This window comes from Lemur catta, chromosome 14 (genome assembly GCF_020740605.2).
Source record: "Lemur catta isolate mLemCat1 chromosome 14, mLemCat1.pri, whole genome shotgun sequence".
Classification (NCBI taxonomy): Eukaryota; Metazoa; Chordata; class Mammalia; order Primates; family Lemuridae; genus Lemur; species Lemur catta.
In genome coordinates, this window is record NC_059141.1 from 56,132,076 (window position 1) to 56,155,083 (window position 23,008).

The window sequence follows — 23,008 nt, forward strand, 5'->3', positions numbered from 1 at the left end:
AATGCGAATTGCTACCTTAGCAGGCAATTTTCTATAAACCTAATAGTCAATACATATGCTAAAGGCTTAAATAATCATCATACAATTGGGTAATCTTCCTTAGGACAAATCCAAGTTCTCACCCCAGAGTGCATATACTGTATCAATTGCTAAGTGAATATGACAAATAAACTCTCTACGACACCTAAATAGCTGATCTCATCTTAAAAATATCACTCAGTGGTGCTATAATTTCTCTCTTTTTTAATAGAAGAGATGTAAATTAGAGATGTTTAATGCATCTCTTATATCTGGACATTGTTTAGGTTAGTTCATTCTTTAAATTACGTCCTGAGAATTCTATGTGTAAGGCCCTGTGCAGACGACACTTCTTCAGGTGACGCACAGTTAGGGAGCTTACAGCCTGAAACAGCATCAGGACCACATCAATGACTGCTAAATACCAAAAAGGAGGAATAACTTAGCATTCCTGGGTGTAGTGGACAGAGTTTATCCAGTTGTTGGGATCAGGAAAGCCAGTACTTGAGCTGAGATTAAAGCATGGGTATAATTTCTGGAGGGACAAAGGCATCTTACATGGAAGGAAGTGCAGTGTGTATGTAGAACCAGAAGTTTGTGCGTGACACTGGAGTTTGGGCATGAAACGCTGAGCAGTCTCACTGGGCTGGTCCAGACTTCATGGGAGGGCACCATGGTGGGGTAGGATCAGCACTGGATTCTGATTTTGGCTTCTCTGCTACCAAAAGACAGTGCCTTAGACATACTGTTGATTAAGTCTGAGAATATATTTTCTTATTCTTAAAATAAGAATCTCTGCGGTATATTGCCAACTCTACAAATGTATGACTCTAGGTTATGGGTTGGAAAATATGTTCTATAAAGGGCCAGACAGTAAATATTTTAGGCTCTGTGGGTCATTTGATCTTTGTTATAACTTCTCAACGTTGTCAACGTCGTATAAAAGTAGCCATAGAAGACATGTAAATGCACAGGCATGGCTGTATTCCAATAAAACTTTATTTATGGATGTTGAGATTTTAATTTTGCCTAATTTCTTGTGTCACAAAATACTATTTTCTTTTGATTTTTCTCCACATATTAAAAAATGTAAACACTATTCTCAGCTCCTGGGCAGTACAAATTTGGCAAGCAGGCTGTAGTTTGCTGACTCCTGCTTTCCATAGAGAAAAAGATCAGAAAGGGGTTAGGGGTGTTATAGCCCTTAAAAGTTAGAATAAAGGCCAGGTTCAGTGGCTCATACCTATAATCCTAGCACTCTGGGAGGGTGAGGCAGGAGGATCACTTGAGCTCAGAAGTTGGAGACCAGCATGAGCAAGAAGGAGAACCCATCTCTACCAAAAATAGAAAAAATTAGCCGGGCATGGTGGCATGCACCTATAGTTTCACCTACTTGGGAGGCTGAGGCAGGAGGATCCCTTGAGCCCAGGAGTTTGAGGTTGCAGGGAGCTATGATGATGCCACTGTATTCAGTCTCACTAGGCTGGTCCAGATTTCATGGGAGGCCACCATGGTGGGCTAGGACCAGCCCAGTGACCAAACCTTACAGGAACACAGCAAAGGGAGATTAATTTCAATGGAATAGCCTGGGAAGAGCTTCATGGAAAGAGTGGTATCTGCATTGGGTCCATTCTACCAAGAAACAAAGGGCACCAAGCGAGACCCTGTCTCAAAAAAAGCTAGAATAAAGAATTTAGATGAATCTAGAAGACAATGGGAAGAGGCATACCAGGTTTCTGATCAAGAAGGTATTGAGATCAGAGCTGTACTTAAGAAAGATCTACTTGGCAGTAATGGAAAGGAAGGAGAGATTAGACGATAGCAGTCTACCTAATCTAGACTGGTAGCTTTGAGGAAGGAAAAGAAGAAAAAAGATACACAAGGAAAGATCAACAGAACGCTAGTTGAAAAAAGAGGAAATGGTTTATTTATCTGGCAAGCATAAATAAAAGAGGTCAATTTCCAGACAAGGGATTTGAAATAGGTGATTTTTGCATTCTCATTCCCAAGTGCCACCAGCTGTGTGGTATATGACTGCAAAAGACTAACTGAGGAATTTGCCTTTATATGGAAGCTTTAGAACAGCCCAAGTTGGAGCTTCCAGTCCAAAGACAGAGTCTTCTGGTATATGTCAGGTAGTATGTAGCAATCATGTTTTAGTTTTACAGATGTGATATGGTAGTTTTACAGATGATGTTTGCTTATTTATGGCTCTTTTTACTCTAGAGACTTCCCAAATTAGGAAAGAGTATTCATCTGGTGTACATTAATATATCACTGCCCTCAGAATTTTAAATGACTCTGCTGACTATGACTCAGAATTTTTATCTATCTTTTCTTGTTCTGACTGAAAAAAACTGCAGTGCTGCAACTGCAACCAATTCAACATTGAAGTATGTAACTACTGTTCAAATAATCCTCCTCTATGGGAGTACTAGATGCCTTCTAGAACTCAAATTTGGAAGCAAGATGGAGATTAGAGGAAGTCGAGGCGAAACAGACATGAACACAAGTAGTTCTAATTCATGACAGTATCTGTTAAGAACCATAGTCAAATCTTACAGGAACACAGCAAAGGGAGAGATTAATTTCAACTAAGCAGCCTAGGGAGAGCTTCATGGAAAGAGTAACATCTGCATTAGGCCTATTGTACGAAGAGATGAAGGTCAATCCCTGTCGGTTAGAAGAGTACAAACAATAACAACAAATAGATGGGGGTGGGAGGTGGAATATTGCACTTATCTTTCTTATTTTGTTAGGAAGAAAGCATGAATTATGGTAAGAAAAAAACTTTTTTAACCTGAAATCCCATCACTCAATCCTACCACATTTTTGCATATTCTCTTCATATATAGCATAATACAAAATGGGATTATTCTAAACGTATTAACCTATTATTTTTTGCTTAATCTCTTATCAGCATAGATATCTGTTCCATGCCAGCTTGGAACGATTAAAAACCATTGGCATTCCTGAGTTCAAGCCCTCCTCTTACAGACCTTCCTTTGAGCTCTTGCCTCAACTTGATCTTTTTTTTCCAGCATCTCTAGAGGTGGATCCATGCTACTAGCTATTGTATTCAGGTTTTTTTTCTTCCAAATGAGATCAAAAAGGTATGGGCATGACATATACAACTTCAATAAAATCATTGTTGAGATCTTTTAGATTTGATAAGGATTCTAGGTTTTCTGCTCTCCATTTCAAAGTAAGCTCATTTGTATAATTAAAATACTTAAGCTCTGACACTGCCAATTACTAGCTCTGGACAAGTTACTCAAATTCTTTAAGGCTTAGTTTCCTGTAAAATGGGGACAATAACCACATAGTATTGCCCTGAGGATAAATAAATTAATAATTTTTAGGCCGGGCATGGCGGCTCATGCCTATAATCCTAGCACTCTGGGAGGCCGAGGCGGGTGGATCGCTCGAGGTCAGGAGTTCGAGACCAGCCTGAGCAAGAGCGAGACCCCGTCTCTACTAAAAATAGAAAGAAATTAGCTGGACAACTAAAATATATATAGAAAAATTAGCCTGGCATGGTGGCGCATGCCTGTAGTCCCAGCTACTCGGGAGGCTGAGGCAGTAGGATCGCTTAAGCCCAGGAGTTTGAGGTTGCTGTGAGCTAGGCTGACGCCACGGCACTCACTCTAGCCAGAGCAACAACGCGACACTCTGTCTCAAAAAAAAAAAAATTAAAAAAAAAAAAAATTAATAATTTTTAAAAGATTTGTTTTACTTATTCATTTTTAAAATTGAGAATAGTATTAATCCAAATATAAATTAAGTAATAAAGAGACTGTTCTAGAATCTGTCCCCTTTCTATATCTGCACTCCTCCCCCTACCTGAAGGCAGCTTTTACTATCTCTTACTTGGATGAATGGTTCTCCAACTCCAGTGTCTCACTGGTACCCCACTCTACCTGGTAATCGCTGTTAGCAGGATTATTTTACCAAAACTTATGCCTCAGCTTAAAATTCTTCTGTTGCCTAACATCCAATGCTTAGTATGTTCTGCTTCTAGAAATTATCCTATAAATGTACTTGTACACACATAAAATGACATATTTGTATCATTCTAAATAAATTATAATACGTTATTGTTAGAACCGGTTCCCCGTTTGGCCCCAGGAACAGAATGGCAGAGTCCAAGGCTGCAAAAGGCAAAGGAGTTTATTGGCTGGCTCGAGCCAGGGTCCAAGTCCCAGAGCACCAACGCAGTGGTCTCTTTACGAACTAGGACCCCACCCTGGGGTAAAAGCTAAGCTTTTATGCTTTTCAGTAGGTTACATACGCTGTGCACACCATTCCCCCTCCCCCCTTAGTTCATTTGCTCTTTCAAAGGTGGCTTGATTGAGTTGTCTCCTGATTGGTTGGCTCCAAGGTGCTCCACGTCCCAATACTTTTCCAGCTGTTTTGCAGAGTCATTGGGCGGGAAGAGGACCCATCCCAGGAACTCGTGACTTAGGCCCACCCGTCTTGGGGAAACCGAAACTTAGGCCTGTGTCAGGAGATTCAGCCTGTCATGGAGTCACTCCTGCTCCCCCTTCTGCCCTTCATTATAACCATCAAAGGATTATTATGTAACTGTCAAAAGAAGAGAAAGCTCTATATGTACTGATAGGAAATATTCTCCAAAATATGTTAAGGGGGAAAAAAATCAAGAAACAAACAGACAGTATAACAGGTCACCACTTGTATAAAAGGGGAATACATATTGCATGAATATGCACAAACTATCCTAGAAGCATAGACATTGGGTTTCCTATGTCCACTGGTTTCCTATGAGGAGAGAAACTGGATGGCTGGAGTTCAAGAGTAAAAGAGAGACTTTCCACTATATACCTTTTATGTTTTAAATGTTGACCCAGGTGAATTGTTTATCTATTCAGAATTGAAGTTAGTTTTCTTTCTTTCTTTTTTTTAACTGATTTACAGGGCATGTAAATCCCATCCTAAGCTGGCATGATCTACCTTAATAGTCTCACTACTAAAGCTTCCCCATTCTCTAACTGCACATTCTCACTCTTGTATCTTTGCATTCACACTGCTCAGAATGCTTTCCCATTTTCTCTGGCTGGCAACATTCCTCATGCTTCAAACACTGCCTCTCCCAGGTAGCATGAACTTTCCTTCCTGTCTTCCAGCCATATTCTACAAAGGGGCCTGTGGCCTACTTCAGTTACATGTTTGCTCCCTGACATCAGAGGTTGGGCTCACAGTCCTAGCCCAAGTCTATCAGAAGCTTACAGCTCTCAGGGACAGAGTCCAGACCTTATAAGGCATTAAAAGTATGATGAAATAGCAGCATTATTTACAGTAGCCAAAAGGTGGAAGCAACCCAAATGTCCATCAATGGATGAATGGATAAATAAAATGTGGTATGTACATATAATGGAATATAATTCAGTCTTAAAAAGGAAGGAAATTCTAACACATGCTACAACATGGATGAACTTTGAAGACATTATGCTAAGTGAAATAAGCCAATCACAAAAGGACAAATAATGTATGATTCCACTTACATGGGGTACGCAGGGTAGTCAAATTCATAGAGATGGAAAGAATAATGCTTGCCAGGAGTTTGGGGCAGGGAGAAATGGGGAATTTCAGTTGGGGAAAATGAAAAGGTTCTGGAGGTATGTGGTGGTAATGGTTGCACAACAATATAAATGGACTTAATACCCTTAAAAATGGTTAAGATGGTAAATTTTATGTTATGTATATTTTACTACAATAAAAATTTTTTTTAAAAAACAGTGAGGGATTTTTACAATCTCAAGACAGTAACATTATCCTGGCATTTCACCAGGTTTTAAAAGTGCCTTGCTATTCTCACCCTAGTATTAAACTCTTGTAGTTTCTATACTCCAAGAAAAAAAAATAAATTTTTTAAAAGCTTGATTAAAGAACAAGAGACTATCAAAACTGAAGCAGATTTTGAAAAAGATCCAAATGTAATTCTAGAAGTAAAAAATACTGTCATTTAAATTTAAAACTCAGTGGATGGATTAAATGGCATGTTAGACACAGCTGCATGAGAATTAGCAAACTGGAAGAGCTGAAGAAATTACCAAGTGGGAAATATAAACTGTTAAGAGACATGGAGGATAAAGTGAAAGTCCAACATATCTCTAATTAGAGTTCCAATGAGAGAGAGAATAAAATGATGAAAGAAGCAAAAATTCAAAAAGACAATGGCCAAGAATTTTCCAGGAATGATAAAAGAATCAATCCTCAAAATTGGGGAGCCCCCCAAAAAAAATCCCAAGACAGATAAGAAAGATCTTAAACCCAGGGAGAAAAGACATCACCTGCAGGCAAACAACAGTTAGATGGCTGATTTGATGGCAGAAGATACTGATATAGTATCTTCAAAGTCCTGAAATAAATTACTATCTGCCTAGATTAGCATAGGCAATTAAAATGTCTTTCAAAAAAGAGGGCATATAAGGATATTTTCAGACAAATAAAAACTTACAGTGTATACTGCCCAAAGACCCCACTAAAGATATTAGTGAAGGACAGACTTCAGGAACAAGAGAATATACCAGAAAGAAAGTTTGTTCATCATTTCTCTTGCATCTCAAAGAAAATGGTAAATTTGGGTAAAGGTGGGGGGGACTATATAAGACAACAATAGTATCTAATTTGTGGGCTGAAAAAAAATCAATACAAATGAAATCTTAGACAACAAAATATAGGGGACAATGGAATTAAAAGTGTTTTAAGATCCTTTTATTACTCAGGAGAAAAGTGAAGATGCGAATTAATTTAAGACTTTGAAGTTAAATATGCATGGTAAAAAACTTCTAGAAAACCACTAAAAGACTAGAAATAACGAGAATAACTTCCAAACTAGTAGTTAAGTTCTCTTTAATCTCATTTTCAACTCTCTTACTCCTATATTTTATAGGATGACTGAAAGTGATTCTATCCCTCCTTTCAGGCAAGAAACATTAAGGTGGTCCACTATCTGACATAGAAGGTACTAATTAAATATTTGTTAAACTAAATTGGCTGTTCTAGAATATGACAAATCTATATCACAAATGCATCATACTTCTCAACTCTGCTTGGAAAGCTGCGTCCATCTTATTATTTAATGAGTGGCCTAGCTACCCCTTTGGTTTGGGGGTTTTTTTTGTTTTGTTTTGTTTTTTGGTTTGTTTCTTTAGAAAATAGGACAATGAATGCGTGTGCTAAAATCCCAAAGCCTAAGCCCCAATTCTTGCTTCTAACTTGGAGAAGAAGAAAAAAAAATACACTTTCCCCTTACTATTTCTCCCAACAAAAGAGATATAAATTGGAAATTCAGACATTTATCTTTAATCATGGGAAACTGGCAATCAAAGGTTCAGGCACCTAAAACTGTGAGTGGTATTTTCCCCACAGTTGGTAAAACTGTATATTCCACAACATATGGAATTCTACTGAAAGCTTTCATTGGCATTTTGCCTTGTTGAGTAAAAGAAGCTATGCTTAGACATTTAAAGAAAAAAAATCAACACTGCCTTTTCATTAGACTAACATTTAAAATATGACTTAAAAATCACAGGAAAATGTATTAATGATAATAGCTAACACTCAATGAGCCCTTAACTATGTGTCAGCAATAGTCCTAAACATTTTAATGAAATCATTTAATCCTTGCGATAACATTATGAGTCAAGTACTATTTTTATTGTTGTTTTGGGTTTTTTTTTTTAGTGAGCCCATGCAGTTTAATCAGGTTCTATCTTTAGCTCCGTTTTACAGAAGAGGACCATCAGAAATGGAGATTAAATAACTTCCTCAATGTTACCTATCTCAAAGGTGTTAATAGTGGGATTTGAAACTAAGGAGTTTAACTCTTAACCATTATACTCTACTGTTCCCCAAGATTCTTGTCATGTTTCTATGCTGATTTATTTAGTATTTACATCTAAAGTCTGACTTCGGTATATGCTAACTCATACTACATGCATTTTCCCAAAGTTAGCTACTCTGTTCATTTGCAAAGGATCAAAACTAATAGAGAATTCCAAATCCACGTTTTATTTTATTTCTTTGAGACAGGGTCTCACTCTGTCACCCAGGCTGTAGTACAGTGGCACAATCATAGCTCACTGTAACCTCAAACTCCTGGGCTCAAGCAATCCTCCTGCCTTAGCCTCCCAAGTAGGTAAGACTATAGATGTACACCACCACACCTGGCTAATTTTTTTATTTGTATTTTTTTTTTTTTTTAGAGATGGGATCTTGCTATGTTGCCCAGGCTGGTCTTGAACTCCAGGCCTCAGACAATCCTCCTGCCATGGCTTTCCAAAATGCTGGGATTACAGGCATGAGCCACTGCACCTGGCCTTATTTTTATTAATACTTATACATTCTGCATAATCCTGTGTTGGGCTAGACAGGATTATCCCCATCTGTACCCCAGGACTCTGCCAGGAATTTATTCATTCAGGAAACATGAATTGGACGGTCCTATTGTGTGCAATGCCCTGTGTTAAGCAATGATTCACAGCTACTTTCCTAATTGGCAGTTAAATTTCACCAAGATTCAACCACAGCATAATATATACTTCTCCAAAGAAGCTTAAAACAGTTATTTGGGTCGAGCATGGCAGCTTATGCCTATAGTCCTAGGACTTTGGGAAGCTGAGGCAGGAAGATCACTTGAGCCCAGGACTTTGAGGTTGCAGTGAGCTATGATGATGCCACTCCACTCTAGCCCCCGGGCAACAGAGGGAGACCCTGTTTCCAAACAAAATAAAAACAGGCTGGGCCCGGTGGCTCACACCTGTAATCCTAGCACTTGGGAGGCCGAGGCGGGCGGATCGTTTGAGCTCAGCCTGAGCAAGAGAGAGACCCTGACCCTGTTTCTACTAAAAATAGAAAGAAATTACCTGGCCAACTAAAGATATATAGAAAAAATTAGCCGGGCATGGTGGTGCATGCCTGTAGTCCCAGCTACTTGGGAGGCTGAGGCAGTAGGATTGCTTGAGCCCAGGAGTTTGAGGTTGCTGTGAGCTAGGAGGACGCCATGGCACTCTAGCCCAGGCAACAGAGCAAGACTCTGTCTCAAAAAAAAAAAAAAAAAAAACCAAAACAGTTTTTGGTAGGGAAGCAGCAAATGGTCTTCCCATTTGTATGGGAATATTTCTCAAGACCCTACTATGTGCCAAGCATCATAATGAGTACTGGAAATTCAGGGGCAAATAGCAGAGTCAATATTTGCCTCTGGGGTTCTGGTGGGGAGAAAGATATGAAACGATTACTAATCATACAAATAATTAATTATAATTGTGATAAGTATAATAAGGAAAAAATATAGAAAGCATTTGATAGAGGGACCTAACCTAGTTTAGAGGTAAGTAGGGAAAGTGTCCCTAAAAATTGGACATTTAATATGAAAACTGGGGATAAGTAGAAATTATCCAAGTAAAGAAGTACAGAGGAACTGTTTAGGCAGATGGAACAGTATATACAAAGCACACCAGGAGCACTGTGCTTTGGAGGACATGAAAACCCAGTGAACCTAGGGTGCTACAAGCAGAGAGCAGCTGAGGCCAATGCTCAAAGATCTTGTCCTAACTCTGGGCCCACCCCCTGGCTCATTCCTTCCTATTTGCTGCTGGCCCATTGTGTGTTTGTCACTTTTCCCCTCACATCATTACAACTTCACATCTTTTCCATGACTCCAAAGAATAAAAACCACTGTATTTACAGTAGTAACACACAACACTTTAAGATGAATAATTTAAATTCTGCAACAATTTTCACTGGTGGAGAGAATGTGGCCAAGTCTTTTGTAAGAGTACTAATTTTATCTGTATTTTAAGTACCTTGAGGCCAGAGATCATATCCTAGTATCATTCACAACACCATAGAAATGCACATAGGTAGAGTTTGACAAATAATTTTGCTATTTGGGGAGAAGAAATGTAGAATGAGAAATTTAAGTGTTGCTGGTGTAGATTTTTTCTATATAAGATTTACTAGCCCATTCATATATCCTTACCTACTTTAATTGCATGAATAAAAACATGTTGTCTGCCTGGTAGATAAAAGATGAGCCAGTTCTCCAGGGATGGGGACGGAACAGGGAGATGGCTGGAAACACCGGGAAGCTATATAATGGAGGTCCCTGAACTCTCAACTCTAAGAACAAATGTGCCATTTCTCTTTCTTCACAGAAAGCTTACTCGTGGGAATAATTTAAGCTTATTTCAAAAGAAGGAATGACTTTGACTTGGATTATGGCCAGCTGTGGTAAGCTGCTGTGAAATTCAGCCACTTTCCCCTTAAAAGTCTTTCAACTGGAAATTTTATCAGTGGGAAATTCTCCAAGGGCCAAAGACTCTATTTTCTGCAACTTACTATTTGTAAAACATTTTTAGTTCTAAGATTCACCACATCTCATCCTCTACACACACACATACACACACACACACACACACTCACACACACAATACTCATACCAAGCCAACGAGCCAACTTTGGATAGAAGTGACATGGAATTTTTAGAATCTAAAAGTCTAAAATATGTAACCAACACAATATAATGTCATTTATGAATCTTTATCTCTCTTTGCAACTATGAAGGCATTTGGTATATAGCAATATTTGAGGGCAGAAAAAGAAAATCACCATGCCTTCCAATGAAGGCAAGAGATAGTGAGCCATCCTCATCATCATGAAATAACCTAGTACACCAAGTATCAAAGTACAAAACACTTACCAAGGGACTACCATGAGCAAGGGACTATGATAAGCACAATACTGAGAGTATCAAGAATACAACCCAGCTTTGCCCTCGAGAAACCAATAGTGTAAAGGCTGAGAAACACTTGGAAGAAGATTGTGACTACACATAGATCTTCTAAATTTTCAACAATAAAAATGTAATACTTTTGTAACAAGAAAAATTCTGTTATTTTTTCAAAGACTGTATGAAGACTCGGCATGATAAAAAAGGATTACTAATAGTATACTGTTCAATAGTATTATTTTTAGTGTTATATGAAGATTAAAATGCTTTAATTGTCATAAAAATACAAATGAACAAAAGTCCGTATTTATATATTAATATCATCTTCCTTCTCTAATAAAACTTTTATAACTTGTTAAGAAGAAAAAGGACAATCTTCCTCTCCATAACCACTCCCGATGGAAACAGAATAAGTACTAAATGGCTGAAAAATAAAAAGCAGCAGCCACTTAGACAATTTGCAATTTATGTTATCTGAACTTATGTAGCCCAGTATTGCAAGAATTCTACTGTTTCAGGGTACAAGGAAGAGAAAGACTGATGAAAGCTTCCAATGGGAAGTACTTCCTTCAATATGTCAACTTTCTTCTCGTGGCATTTCAGAGTCTTTTTTCTTTTGAGACAGAGTCTCACTCTGTCACCCTGGGTAGAGTGCAGTGACATCATCATAGCTCACTGCAACCTCAAAATCCTGGGCTCAAGTGATCCTCCTGCCTCAGCCTCCCTCAGCTGGGACTACAGGCATGCAACATCAAGCCTGCCTAATTTTTTCTAATTTTAGTAGAGATGGGATCGCACCCTTTCTTGCTCAGGCTGGTCTCCAACTCCTCAGCTCAAGCAACGCCTCCCAGAGTGCTAGGATTACAGGCATGTGCCACAGCTCTCAGCCTTACTTCAGAGTCTTATTACAGACTTGAACTTTCCTCCTAAAAGCTCACTCTGAAGGATTTATACTATATAGCAATGAAGCTTGTTAAAGCTTAACAATGCCAAGGCATTTTGCTTTCTTCTTCTAGTCCTGTCTACAGGGGAAGGTTTAAGGGCAGACCTGCCTGAAAGTAACAAGAATTGATTGAGTGACCATTTTTTATCAAAAGTCTTAAGCACAGAGCATTATTCTAGAGAGAAACCCGCTAGCAAATCTGTGACATTTGCTCATTAAGGACTGCTACTTCTTTTGATACTGCCCTAATGCTGGTTTATCATGTGAAAATATATCCCACTCTCATAACAATGGCATAGAGCTTTAATGAAAAAGGTGGGGCCCAAATCAGCCAGAAAGCTAAAAACCAGCAGATCAACTTTATGATATCTCTGTCTGCTGCCATATGGTTCAAGGAAATAAAGATCCTTTAATGAGGAATTCATGACTCATAGCATGAGACTACACTGTAACCAGCAGAGCTCCAAATAATATATCAACATCTGGTCTAAATCATTAAATTTTAAAAAGACACTCCCAAGAAGAGAATGCAAAATCCCAACGCCACTTTCAGATAGGAGGCAACATATTCTCAAGTTATGAATTTAGTAAGTGGCCTGCATAGTTGAAATGACTCTGAAACAGAGAAACCACAACTCAAAATAGCCTGAACACTTTTGTTATCTCAAACAATGGGCAGTTAGCCATTCATTCCTCCCTCTTAGTATATATTCTATTTGTTTCAGTCAAAGCACATTATAAATTTGATGAGACTGTTCAAATTTGGCTATGCCAAATGTTTGAAAGCTAGGGACAGGAAATATTACTTGCACAATAATTCTTATTACTATATTTTATACATAAAAAAAGGAAGCCAGGCATGGTGGCTCACGCCTATAATCCTAGCACTTTGGGAGGCCAGGAGTTCAAGACCAGCCTAGGCAACAGCAAGACTCCTGTCTCTATAAAAAACTTAAAATTAGCCAGGCATAGTGGTATACTCCTATAGTCCAGGCTACTTGGGAGGCTGAGGCAGGAGGATTGCTTGAGTTTAAGAGGTTAAGGTTGCAGTGAGCTATGATGACACCACCATACTCTAGCCCAAGCAGCACAGCAAGACCTTGCTGTCTCCAAAAAACAAACAAAATGAATGCCAAACCTATGTTCATTTAACTTAAAAATTTATATTGCATACCTCCGGGACGATGCCACCAAGGAACCTACAATCTAGTGGAGAAGACAAACCCTGAGCAAGTATGATGAGTGTAACTACAGAGCGTATACATGCTAGTCTGGACTGCAGGCTGTGCATCATGAGGATGTTCCCATCCTATCACTTCCTAAGGCCGCAAGGAAAGACCAGGAAGTTATCCGAGGCTTTTAAAATGATGACCCTCTCAGTTGTGATATATATATAACATAAGCATTTTATAACTATATAAACAACCAGTAATTACATCAAATACAGGTTGAATATCCCTTATCTGAAATGCTTGGGACGGAAGTGTTTCAGATTTTGGATTTTTTTCACATTTTGGAATATTTGCATATACATACTGAGCTATCTTAGGGATGGGACCCAAGTCCAAACACAAAATTCATTTATGTTTCATATAGACCTTATATACATGGCCTGAAGGCAATTTTATACCATATTTTTAATAACTATGTATGTTAAAGTTTTGACTGTGACCTGTTAACATGAAGTCACGTGTGGAATTTTCCACTTGTGGTGTCATGTCCACACTCAAAAAGTTTCAGATTTTGGTGCATTTCAGATTTTAGATTTTCAGATTAAGGATATTCAGCCTGTATATAAAATGACCAGGCTAGTTTGTTTTTAAACAAATATTCAAGAAATAGTAAAACCTGAATGAGTCCTATCCCCATAAAATTAGTTGCCATAACGCTTTCCTTACTCTAGGACTGTAACAAGAGGACCCAATCTAAGCTACTTGATTGATACCATAAGATTTTTGCCCTAACTTTCACTTTGTCCATTTAAAGTTATACCAGTGCTATTTATAAAACAGCTTTAGAAAAGCCCAACTTTCTACTGTGTAGACATAAACAAACACTTAAACTGGCGCTCCAATATAACCAAAGTTGTTGAAAGCTATACACTTGGCCCTCTGTATCCACCAGTTCCACATCCACAGATTCAATCAACCATGGATAGAAAATTCTCAAAAAAAAAAAAAAATACAGTATAACAACTATTTATATAGCATTTGCATTATATTAGATATGACAGTGTAAGTAATCCAGAGATGGCTTAAAGTATACAGGAGAGGCCAGACATGGTGCTCACGCCCGTACTCCTAGCATTTTGGGAGCCCAAAGGGGAAGATCACTTGAGGCCAGGAATTCAAGACCAGCCTGAACAACATAGCGAGATCCAATCGCTACAAAAAAATAGAAAAATTAGCCAGGCATGGTGGGGCCACCTGTAGTTCCAGCTACTCAGATGGCTGAGATAGGAGGATTACCTGAGCCTAGAAGTTTGAGGTTGTAGTAAGCTATGATGATGCCATTTACTCTATCCCGGGCAACAGAGCCAGACTCTGTCTCAAAGACTAATAAATAAATAAGTAAATAAATAAACAGTATACAGGAGGATGTATGTAGGCTATATGCAGATATTACATTTTATATAAGGCTGCGGTCTCCAACCCCTGCGCCAAGGACTGGTACCAGTCCACGACCTATTAGGAATAAGGTCACATAGCAGGAGGTGAGCAGCAGGTGAGCAAAGCTTCATCTGTGTTTACAGCCACTCCCCATCGCATCACCGCCTGAGCTCTGTCTCCTGTCAGATCAGCAGCAGCATTAGATTCTGCATTATGATGAGTTGTATAATTATTTCATTATATATTATAATGTCATAATAATAGAAATAAAGTACACAATAAATGCAATGCACTTGAATCATCCCAAAACCATCCCCCCTTGCCCCCGGGGTCTATGGAAAAATTGTCTTCCATGAAACTGATCCCGGTGCCAAAAAGTTTGGGGACCACTGATGGGACTCGAGCATCCACAGATTTTGGTATCTGAAGGGAGTCCTGGAACCAATCCCCCAAGGATACCAAGGGACAACTGTACAATCTCCAAAAATCTGCTTTCTCAGTCACATGAATAAATATTAAATATTATTGGAATAAATTTCACATCTGTCTTAGTCTCTATCTCTTTTGATCTGGGGACAAGGTTTTTCAAACGAAAATTGATGATTCTCCAAAGAATCTATAAATTTACTTTAAATACTATTTAGTCCTAATAAGCTTCAAACTAAGCAGTCATATATACTATAAAAAGCCTTTATCTGTTCTGCAGGCATTAACACTTTTGTGCTGATCTGTTCTACCCCTACTTCTCAAAAAAATAAATGCTATGAAATCGAGTGTGGCTATGAAACAGAAGCCACTGTCACATCATTCTTCTCACACAGGCCCCTCATGCTAGTTATGCCAAAGCCAGGCTCTAAACAGATACTGTTGCCAGGCCCAGTACAAATGGAAACTCTTTGACTAACAGCATTCTTGTTGTTTCTGATTCTAGATGGAAAACCTCCACTGATATTTAACAACTTTGCTCTAAGTGGATGTGGAATAGCGGAGTGAAAGAAAACAGAGGACCTGGAATAACAGAAACAGAGTTTGAGTCCAGGCTAACTGGCAGTGCCTCTATGGGCAGTTACTTAATTTCTCTAAACTACGGTGTCCTCATCTGTAAAATGGGGATCACGGTAATATCCCCCATGGGGTTACTATAACATTATAAATATGAAAGTATTTTATAAGCTGTAAAGGATTACACAAATGGTTTTGTTTTGTTTTGAAACAGAGTCTTGCTGTCCCCCCAGATAGAGTGCAGTGGTGTCATCAGAGATCACTGCGACCTCAAACTCTTGGGCTCAAGCGATCCTCCTACCTCAGCCTCTCGAGTAGCTGGGACTATAGGCATGTGCCACAATGCCCAGATAATTTTTCTATTTTAGTAGAGACAGGGTCTCACTCTTGCTCAGGCTGGTCTTGAACTCCTGAGCTCAAGCAATCCTCCTAGCTCAACTTCCCAGAGTGCTAGGATTACAGGCGTGAGCCACCACACCTGGCCAAATTGTCTTTATTATTTACTTATTTTTTTCCTTAGTATAGAAATTACATATTAATTTTAAAAATTGCAAAATACATAATAGTATTAAGAAAAACAATCACCCACCCCAACACTGTTATTTATTTTAACTGCAATAATGTCCAACACCAACCAAAAGAAATTAAAGCAAAAATATTTTCAGATGTTAATATTGATAATTATAAGTGACAAAATTAATTGCTGATCTCTTTTTAAGAGTAGAGTGGCCTTTCCCATCTATCAGTTTAAAGTGAAGACAATGCTACTATTTGTCCCAGAGCTCGTCCCAAGAGCGTATGATAAAGGGATGAAGCCCATAAAAGTCAAGGCCACAAAAACTCCCGAGATAAATATTTCATGAGCTCAAGGACTAGTTACAACACATGCCCTCAGATCCGTTGGAGAAGGCAAAGTATCTGACAGCCCATTAATAAAACTGGCATGACTGTTATGGTCATATCAAAGACTGACAGATTTCTATGGGCCACTTTAATGAGGAAAAAAAGAAAAATTTATATACCATGCTAAAAAAATAGGCAGTCTAAGACTTCTGACTTTTTCACACTGTTTACTGAATCCCATCCTTCTTAGAACTTCTTGTACCCTCCTCTACTTTTCCTTTCCCACCCTTCCTTTTCCTACCTCCTCTCCCTCATTTTATTATTGCATTGGACTTGCTCTCTGTGTTTAAAATGGCCTTATTCCATGCAATGGAATGTTACTCAGCAATAAAAAGGAATGCAGTTCTGATGTATGCTATATCACGGATGAATCTCGAAAACATTATGTTAAGTGAAAGGAGCCAGGCACAAAAGACCACATATTATATGATTCCATTTACATGAAATGTCCAGAACAGGCAAATCCACAAAGATAGAATGTAGATTGGTGGTTGCCAGGGACTGGGGGCAGGGGAAGAGAATGAATGACTACTAATGGGTAAGGGGTTTCTTTTTAAGGGGTCAAAAGTGTCCTAAAATTAGAGAGCAGTAATAGTTGTATAACTCTGTTAATGTACCAAAAAACACTGAATTATATACTTAAAACGGGTGAATTGTATAGTATGTGAAAACATGTTTCAACAAAGCTATTACAAAAATTATCTTTTTTAGGATCCTGAATAAAAAAAAAAAAAGCCATGTAAATAAATATTCCGATCCTACTCTCTCGCTAAGTATAGAGTAAAAGTGATGACTCAGTTGTGATATGCTATGTATATATGGTGATCAGACTACTTTGCTTAACAAATATACATGAAATTACAAACACAAATGAGTCCTGCCCCTGTAAAAGTAGTTACTTTGATGACACCCTCAGTTAAATTCTAGAATATTCTGTGCCTTTGCTTGGGTAGTTTCTTCCACTTGTAACACATTTCTTATCACATCTTTAAATGTTCAAATCTCATCTGTCCTTAAGGCCCAGCTCTAATCTTATATCCTGCATGAAGCCTTCCCTAATTCTCCCATTAAAAGTAATCTCATCCTGGCCAGGTGCGGTGGCTCACACCTGTAATCCTAGCACCCTGGGAGGCCGAGGCGGGCGGATCATTTGAGCTCAGGAGTTCGAGACCAGCCTGAGCAAGAGTGAGACTCATCTCTACTAAAAATAGAAAGAAATTATATGGACAACTAAAAATATATAGAGAGAAAAAATTAGCCAGGCATGGTGGCACATGCCTGCAGTCCCAGCTACCTGGGAGGCTGAGGCAGGAGGATCGCTTGAGCCCAGGAGTTTGAGGTTGCTGTGAGCTAGACTAACGCCACGGCACTCTAGCCTGGGCAACAGAGTGAGACTCTGTCTCAAAAAAAAAAAGTAATCTCATCCTTCTGAACTTCCATAGAACTTCCTGAGTGTAATTTAGGACTTTCAATCCAGTATCACACTTATTCTGCCCAGTATCATTCTTATTGCTTTGACATTCGAAGGGGTCTCAATAAATACCTGTTTGATAAGTGAATGACTACACACAACAATTGAGAATTTAATTCCAGAATATTTGTTCAAAAATCAGTTTTGGGGGAGGGGAAAGGAGGAGATGGGCAAAAACCTCTACCTAATGGGTACAATGAACACCATCTGGATGACGGGCACACTTTAACCCTGACTTGAGTATTACAAAAGTGATTCATGTAACCAAAAACATTTGTACCCCCATAATACTTTGAAATTTTTAAAAAATCAGTTTCATTATTTTATATTAATAGTAATATCACATTTTTCCTAGCAAATTCAGAGTTTAATTATCAAGTTCTACTATTTCTTCTTCTAATATACATATTTTTTTCTTTTTCTTATTTCTTGAGACAGGTTCTCATGTTGCCCAGGCTGGAGTGCAGCACAGCCTTGAACTCCTGATCTCAAGCAATCCTCCTGCCTCAGCCTCTAAAGTAGCTGAGACTACAGGCATGCACCACCATGCCCGGCTTCTAATATATTTCTGATTAATTCCTTCTCCGTTTTCCCTGCCATACCCAAAATCCAGGCTATGTTCTTCATCACCAACCAATTTTAAAAGTCTCCTAATTTATCTCCCTTCCCATGGTCCCTTCTTTCCTTCAACAAAATTTATCAAGCCATTTGTGTGCCAGTGTTGAGGCAGGAACTGGGGAGCATATAAACAAATATCAAAGGAGGTCTGTTCTCCAGATACTATCTTGAGGCACGTACAGGATCCATACATTTAAGGACCACAATTGGTACTGAGAAATTGAAGCACTGAGTAGGTCTTCTGGCCTCCCCAGAACACAACCCATACAATGTCTTCCTCACACACCATTCTCAATCCTCCTCCTCCTACTCTCTTTGTTCATCTTACAGATAAGGCCTTTTGCTAAACTGCCTCTATGTCATACACCAACTTTATCTCCAATTTCTTCCCAACTTGCCTCCTGAGCTGCAACAAGACAATCTACTTGCTGTAACCTGGAAGTGACTTACAAGAACCTTTGTTCATGGTTGACTATTTATCAGCACACTCCTCCCTACTTTCTGCCAACTCATATCTACTACCAATCTTAACTCCCTTCTTTTGTTTGTGTTGGGAAATTTGTAACTCTATGTAATTTTTTTCAGCTTATGACTAGCCTTTTGTATTTGTCTCACAGTATCTGTTACAGTGTTTCCTACAGGTGTATATCACAATCACCTATGGAGCTTCTTAAAAATGTAAAGGCCATGACCTTACCCCTGTAGAGCTCAATAAGGCTGAGGTGGGAGCTGGACATCTTTATATTTAAAAAGTCCTTCTGATCATTGTCATGCACACTCCAAACTGAGAACCACTGATTTATTACAATGCTCTCTATACAGCAGACATTCAGTGCTTATTCATTCATGGCATGGAAGCCCATAAATAACTTTTCTCTAAATAGCCTAACCAGATATCAACCCCTAGACTACACTAGCTCTGTTCCAAGTGCAACATGTGGTTTTGAGATTTCATTTCCTGAAGTACTACATGGAGGGACACTGTTACCTTGTCTCTTTACATTGTTTCCTATTTGGTGAAAAATGGAGGCCTGGAATGCAGCCATGTTAGACAACACTACATAAGAATGTACTCTGGAGTGTTAGATTAAAATTACTTATACAAAGAACAAGAACAATGTAGAACGAGACATTTTGAATGAATACAGTATTCTTACTGAATAGACTCTTACTAAATCTCTACAGAAGACAGACCAGGAATCTGGTCAGCGTTGTCACCCTAGCTACCAATCTCCTGAACTGCATAAGGCAGTCCAGGGGCCCCTGAAGACTGAGGAAGACTTTCAGCTGCTAAAGTGCCTCTAAGTGCAGTAAAGCACTCTAATCAGATAAGTATTAATAACCCAAGCCCCACTCAGAGCCACAGTTGCCTCCCAAGCTCCAACTACGGAGACACACACTATTTACACAGCTCACTGGGGGAGCAGTAAGAACTTTTTGCAAAGTTGTTCCTCACAGGCAGGAGCAGTCTGAGTCACCGACCCAGGGTGGGAAAGAAAAGTCTGACATTAGCCAAAGGAGTGTTAGGAGTCTGATCTCAGCACTCCTTTCCCCATTTCAGAAGTGGGCTCCACCTCCTCCAGGAATCGCCTCAGTTATTAGCAACAGCTGTGGGTTACAGGGGTCTGCAGAGCCACTCAACCGCCAGGAAAGTTGTGGATTAGGAAGGGGACGACCCAGCCTTCTCTCTGGCGGGGCCGCAGATCCCAGATTCCACAGGCCTCTCCCGGAGCTCCATCTTGCTTCCTGCCAGGAGGAGGGGCCGAAGAGGAGGGCCCTAGAGTCTGGAAAGGCCCCAGTGGGAGGAAGCCGTTTGACAGCAGGTAAAGCCAGGTGGAAATCTCCACAGCGCGGAATACCATGCAAGGCAGCAGGGTTAAGCCAAAGGAAAAACGGGGCTCGTGGTCATGAATTCCTATATAAACGTGTGGGAGAGTGCCAGAGGTGTGCGCAGAGGTGTGAGCCCAGGAGGGGAGCAAGAGGCGACAGAGAGACGTGTGGCCAGTAAGACAAGTAGAAAAAAGGGGCCAGATACAGGGAGCGCTGGGGAGTGGGGTGGGTGCGGCAGGTTTCAGGGTGAGGAGAAATATTAGAAAGGAGGACAACGTGGATCAAATAATCTCTGGAAAGGCAGGGAATCAGTAGGAGAATCCGCCCCCACCCCCCCAAACATAGGCCAGACTGGGGAGGCCTAAACAGGAGCTGAGAGCAAGGCAGACAACGTGAGGGACGACAGCTTGCTGAGGGGATGTGACCACCAGACACCCTATCATTTATTGGGCGCCTACTATGGGCCATTTGCTGCGCTAGGCACTTTGCAAATAATGCCCCGCGGAATCTTAATAACAAACCCACAAGGCAGGCTTTATTATGATTGCCCCCATTCTATAGATGAGGAAACTGAGGCCCGGAGAGGCTCAGGGACTTGCTCAAGGTCACAGAGCGGGGGAATCGGCATTCGAACCCACGGTGTCTGGCTCTAGAGTCCACGCGCAAAGCCACAGCCAGGGAGCTCGCGAAGGGGAGTCGCGAGGCGGGCCGGGACCCCGGAGACCTCTCCCGCCCCCGCTCCCGCCCCAGGCCCAGCGCGCTCACCCGAACGAGGTTGCTGACGGCCGCCTGCACGGCGGCCACGGGCGCGGTTAGGTCAGGGATGGCTTTGCCGTCCACCTCGCCCTCCTCGTGCATGATCACCAGGTGCGAGATCTGCTGTGCCACCGGCTCCAGGATGCTCTCGATCGTGCGCGTATGAAACACCGGCATCGCGGCGGCGAGCGGGGCGGCGAACCGCAGGCGACAGAGAACTGAGATCGGCGGGGCCGGGAACCGGCGGAGAGACAGACTCCGAACCGCGACTACGGAGTCGGGGCTTCCCTCGGCGTAACCAACCTCACGGAGACCCCGCCCCCTCGCGTCGCCGCGCCCAATGGCAGCGCCGCTCAGACCTGGGCCGCCACCCCTATTGGTCCCACTTCAAGATGCTCCGCCTCAGCCACCGCGCCGCCAAACCCCGCCCCGCCCCCATTCCCAAGGGAGGGGCCTGGGATTGGGGCTGCGCCGCCGGGATTGCAACCGGATTCCCGAGCCCTAACGCGGGCGCTCCTTATAAGGGCATGGTGGGAGCGGAGCGTGCGGCTGGAGTCGGCTGGCCCCGCCCCCAAGACCACCTCCCGCCTCGTCCCTGCAGAGCTCCGCCCCTCCGCAGAATCACCTCAGCGGGGCGGAGTCTCCTCACCTCAGGCGGCGCTAGAGTCTGAGGAGACCCGTGGGCCGCGGGTCTCCCTCGCTCCCTCCTCAACTTTTCCCTTCACACTGAGAGTTCAAAATACCCCTCCATTTCCTCTCAGCGACACTTGGAAACGTTTTTTGGTAAAAGAGTTAAACAGCAGAAGTGCGCGGAGAAACATGACCGTCCCATTCATCTACACTCAGGCTCCACCCACTGCCCTCCTTGGAGATACTCTCTGTTAAGTTTGACGTGTAGCCTTCTAGACCTTTGTCTATGCATTTCCTTGTACATATATATTTTCTAAACTAATGAGATTAAACATTTTCCTGGAACTAGGAATTTTTTTTCCCTCAAGGAAAATTCCCTGGTTATCTTTCACTGTTGGTAACTATAGGTCTATCTCATCCTTTTTAATGACTATATGGTATTCCATTGCGTAAAATAAAACTATATAACCAACTTTCTAGTAATGGACTTACGTGGGGTTCTTGTTTTCACTATTAAAAAACAATTCTGCATGAATCATACTTGCCTGTCTGTTGTGCGCATGTGTATTTATCTAGGACAGATGCCTCCAAGTGAAGCGAAAATGCAAAAGTATGTACATTTTACATTTTGATAAGCAATACCAAATTACTCAATTCCCTCACAGCATGCTTTGCATAAGATATCTTCCGAATATCTTCCTCACCTCAAATTCTCTTTTGCCCAAGCTTCCCCATTCTGAGGCAAAACACTTTCGTTAATGCCTCCAAGCAAAAGATCCTCAAATCAAATGAAAACTTTTGTCTAGTATTACCACAGCTACCAAAGCTGTTTTCTCTGCCCATTGCTTCGTGTTAATAGTATTAATATTGGGTGATAGAACTATACACGATATTTTTTCTGTAATCCCCACTCTGTCCCCACTTTGCTGATTGTATACTTACATACAGTTTAACAAGTTCTGTCGTATGCATTTCCTGCAAATTGGCACCAAGATACAGAGGCTTAATCATGGAATAGTCTTTTATGTGCAACGTATCATCCCTGCCTTCAATTTGTAACCAGGCTACTCCTGACTGGCCATATTAACCTCCCAAAAATACCACATTGCACATCCAGCCCACATGCTCCCCTCCATCCACATTCATATCCCCCTCGTCCTCACAGTCATTCACACCCTCTAAAATCTTTCTTGGCACCTGTTCTACCACATGTGCCACTGCCCTCCACAATCCAGGTCCAGAACAACCTTACTGCCACCTGCTCACCACCCAGAGCCACACACAGGAGGTTAAAAAGCAAAAGCACAAACTCAGAGTCATCCAGAGCTCAAGCCACAACCCCAGCTTTACAATTTGATTGAGATATAACTCTGGCAAGTGGTTTTTCTTCTCTCTGCCTGAATTTCTTTCTTTATAAAAGTAAGATAATACCACCTTCATAAAGCTGATGTAAGGATTGGTGAATGAATTATATA

At 40.8% G+C, this 23,008-nt stretch overlaps 1 protein-coding gene across 2 annotated transcripts in view; it reads right to left on the reverse strand.

The window, feature by feature from the left end:
- Window positions 1-21,207, reverse strand: part of VCL (vinculin) — a 102,108-nt gene extending 80,901 nt beyond the window's left edge. For both annotated transcript variants that reach the window (XM_045568948.1, XM_045568949.1), the window contains exon 1: window positions 20,913-21,207. In XM_045568948.1, coding sequence (XP_045424904.1) covers window positions 20,913-21,080 — 168 coding nt within the window. In that variant the 5' untranslated portion in view covers window positions 21,081-21,207. The remainder of the gene's footprint in view (window positions 1-20,912) is intronic.
- Window positions 21,208-23,008: the final 1,801 nt, after the last annotated feature.